The 3,866-nt window shown below is 46.8% G+C and overlaps 1 protein-coding gene across 1 annotated transcript; it reads right to left on the reverse strand.

Annotated features, from left to right (window-relative positions):
* Positions 1-236: 236 nt before the first annotated feature.
* LOC308318771 (zinc finger protein RFP-like) lies at positions 237-1,718 on the reverse strand (the record flags this gene model as incomplete). The annotated part of the gene is made up of 1 exon (XM_080768400.1): positions 237-1,718. The coding sequence occupies one exon, from the start codon at positions 1,716-1,718 to the stop codon at positions 237-239; it is 1,482 nt and encodes a 493-aa protein (XP_080624526.1).
* Between the last annotated feature and the right edge of the window lie 2,148 nt (positions 1,719-3,866).

The raw sequence follows: 3,866 nt of genomic DNA on the forward strand, positions 1-3,866 counted from the left end.
TGAATATAATATTGATACCAGGGATCTCTCCCGATCACGTTTTTTTTTGGCTCCTGATCCGATTCCGATCATTTCAAAATGACGCGATCGGCACACGATTTCCGACCACCCCGTCCAATCGGGACAACCCTAATTATAAACATGTACTCATGTATTGCAATCTGCTTACAGTACAGTGTAGTTATAAGAACTAAGTAATGCTCATAATGCTTCATCATTATATATATATATATATCTCATCTTCGTCTATATATATAGACGAGGAACGAACAGAGGCTGATGATGAGCAAGCGGCCGATCTCGAGAGGAGCGCCGCCGGCCGTGCCGCCGCTGCGGTGGAAATACCGACTGAAGTAGGGATAGAGTTCCTCGGCGAAGGCGCAGCCGGTGAACGAGTACAGGCGGACTCTGGCCTCCACGTCGTAAAAGGAGACGACGCCCTCCTCGTAGTCCACAAACACCCCCACCGTCTGCAGCTCCTCCTCTCTCGCGGGGAGGAAGAGGAGGACGTCGTCCGCGTAGCACCGACTTCCGTTCCTCAGACGTATGGCCCAGCGACTGTCGGGGCTCAGCGCGGTCGGCCACATGTGGCCGTTTATGGCCTCCCCGGCGGCCACGCCTAAATCCCAGTCGGCCGCCTTCCCTCCTCCGACCTGAACCTCGTAGTAAAGCCTCCCCGAGGAGACGCTTCGTTTCCCCACGACGATGTCGAGGTGGGAGAATCTCTCCGTGTCGTCCGGCGTCGTGCCGTCGTCGCTCTCTCCGCGTCCCGGAGCGCGGTCCACCCGTTCTCCGTCGTCCTCGGGCGGGATGAAGTAGCGCCGTGCCGCCGCGTCGGGGTCCAGGGTCGTCTCGTCCGACGATCCCGCGTGTCGCCGGGCGGCCCTCAGCTCGGCGTCGCACCGCTTCCTCTCCGTCTCTTTCCGGAGCGTCCTCTCCGCGGCCGTCCTCACGGTGTCCTCGCGCGACGGCCGGACGCGGACCTTCGCCCAGTCCCTGGCGGGCGGAGGGACGCCGACGGAGAGGAAGTTGTGGAGGGGGTCTTCAGTGTGCAGGAGCCGCCTCAGCTCGGAGCTTCTCTCCTCCAGCGCCGCGATCTCCCGCCGCAGCTCTTCGACGAGGCCTCCGGCCTGTCTCTCCGCGGCTCCGTGGCTCTCCTCGACGACGCCGACGAACTGAGCCTGGCTTCTCCGCATGGAGCCGGTGAGAGCGGCGAGGACCCGCACGCTGTCCGCTATCTCTCCGTCCGCGAAGCTCCTGCTGAGCTCCACGGAGTCGCCGAACTCCTGAATCTTCACCCCCCGTCTCTCCCGGATCATCTGCTGAACTTCGCCGTCCGTCTTTCTCAGCTCGGCCTTCTTTCCTCCGCGGTCCTCGTTCGGAGGTGCGATTTGACCGGGCTTGGCGAACGTATGGCAAAGCGTGAGGGTCAGGAGCAGGTTCAGGATTAGGGTTATGATTAGGTACATTTTGCGGTTGGCGGGTTTTCTCTTGAACTGACCGGCCATCTCCGACAGGACTACGTTAACGGATACTTTAGGTCTGCCGTTGAATGTGGTCTGACATAGTGGACACCTACAGGCCTCACTAGTGTCCCAGTGTCGTGTGATGCAGGCGTTGCAGTAGTTGTGTCCACGCGGCGTGCTGATTGGATCAGTGAACACCTCCAGACATATAGGACACAGGAGCGGCTCTTCGGACAGGACACGGCTGGCCATTTTGTACACACTGGAGAATGAAAGTGAAATCAATGTAGTTCTTGAATTTCTCTTAATTTATATCATACACGTACGTATAGTAGGGGTCAAAGTTGAGACTTATTCATGATGTGTGGAACATTAAATACACTTCTTTTGGCCTGTAAATAGTTGTGTTGCAATGTTACATTCAGGGAGATATTGAGCTCTAAGGTCTATATCTTGCGCAACCCCTTATCACTTATCCCTAAACTAATTTGCACTATTTTGTACTATTTGGGACCAGATTTGACTGAGGGACTGCCATTGCGCAAATTCCAGAGGAGAAAAACTTTATTTATTTATTTTTCAAAATGAGTTAAAGGACCACTTCACCACTTTTCAACCTATCTTCATTTAATAGGTCCTCACTAATATTCATGAAATAATGGTGTCTCATAGGAGGGCTGTGGGCAGTTCAGAAACCGTCTTCCAGTGACATCATCATAGAAACTGCAGGCTTTCTAGTCCTGAAAAGTTGCAATGCGAAAATGGAAGCCATCATTCTCACGATAATGAAAATCTAAATATTTTTGTAAATAAATCTTGTTTAAAAATAAATCTGCCTAATGATGATGTCACTGGAAGACGGTTTCTAAACTGCCCACAGCCGTCCTATGAGACACAGACTGAGTAGAAAAACAACGTGCCATTTTATCATGATTATTAGTGAGGACCTATTATATGAAGATATAGGTTGGAAAGTGGTGAAGTGATCCTTTAATAACACAGGCAGACTCTTCACATACTAGAGCATGTCTGAAATAAGTGTCAGAGCTGAAATTGACGTAAATATGAAATAAATGTAGCTAGGTGTAATGTTAGAGACCACAGAAGTGAACTTTCAAGCCTCTTTTCTCAACTCACTGTTTTCTGCAAGACATTACTCTATAAGCCATATCTCCAAAACTGGGTCAAACTCAACAACCAATAAACCTTTCAGCTATAATTGAGCTATTTATTGATTGTAAAAAATGGCAAATTAGTTTAGGGATAAGGGTGGCGCAAGACGGAGCCCTAACTCTAAAGTGTCAAATTGTCGAAGTGGAATTACTATGAGTTACAGCCTTACCTTTGACACATCAAATTATTTTGTGGATAAATAAAAATACATTCATGTAGATATTGAAAATATCTGAAAATGGCAGGTCTATAGGGTGTTGTGAGCTTGTAGATCTATACCAAGTGTTATTCACACCAAAATACATTCTACTCGACTACATCAGCTGTAGAGTTAGTCCATTAAAATCCTATGATATTTTTGTCAACTGGACTAAAACTTAAACATTTCAGACTATATGACTATGACTAAACTAAAATCAAAAGTTGCTGTCAAAATCAACTGTTACTCACGTGTCTGTCTTTATAGGTCTTGTTTGTTAACGTGAAAATCCTCTTATGCTCTGTAGTTTTTGTAGGTAAAACATTGCTCCGTACGTCGTTCCCAGACTGGTTTCACTTTTGCCACACACACACACACACACACACACACACACACACACACACACACACACACACTAAGAATGAGAGTGAACATAGACGTTTAGTTAACAATTGTCTCAGACAAGTTGTCTGGCAAAGTGCAGCATTATAATAGTGTTTGTAAATCGTGTGAATGAAAATGTAAATGCCGTACATAAGTGTTGTCTGAGAAGATGTAAAACTAGCTCATGTCTACTGTATCTCTAACTTGCCTTTTATCATGCATGGGAGTTAACCATCAACCTTGAGGTATTTGACCAAAGTCCTTAAAACAAACACACTTCCTGAATAATCTCTCTCTCTCTCTCTCTCTCTCTCTCTCTCTCTCTCTAGGCCCCCTCTAGACCAGAAACCTGGGCCAGGCCCCCTCTAGACCAGCTAGCTTTTTTCCCTTGAAAATTGTTTAAAATAAGAAAGTTATTTTTTTTTAGGAAAGGTTAAAACAAAATCACACCTGTGTGAAGTGAGGGGCGCTAATATATTAAAGTCTAACTCATGTTGATTAGGTGATGTAATGGTGATGTAAAACAAACGGTGACAAAACAAACATTAAATTCTCTTTATTGTTTAATGTTTGTCAAGATGACGTCATCTATTCCCTTCATTTTGTCAATGGCGTTTAAAAAAAAAAAGAACAAATTAAACCTG

This window comes from Protomyctophum bolini (assembly GCF_963924005.1).
Source record: "Protomyctophum bolini genome assembly, chromosome: 7".
Classification (NCBI taxonomy): Eukaryota; Metazoa; Chordata; class Actinopteri; order Myctophiformes; family Myctophidae; genus Protomyctophum; species Protomyctophum bolini.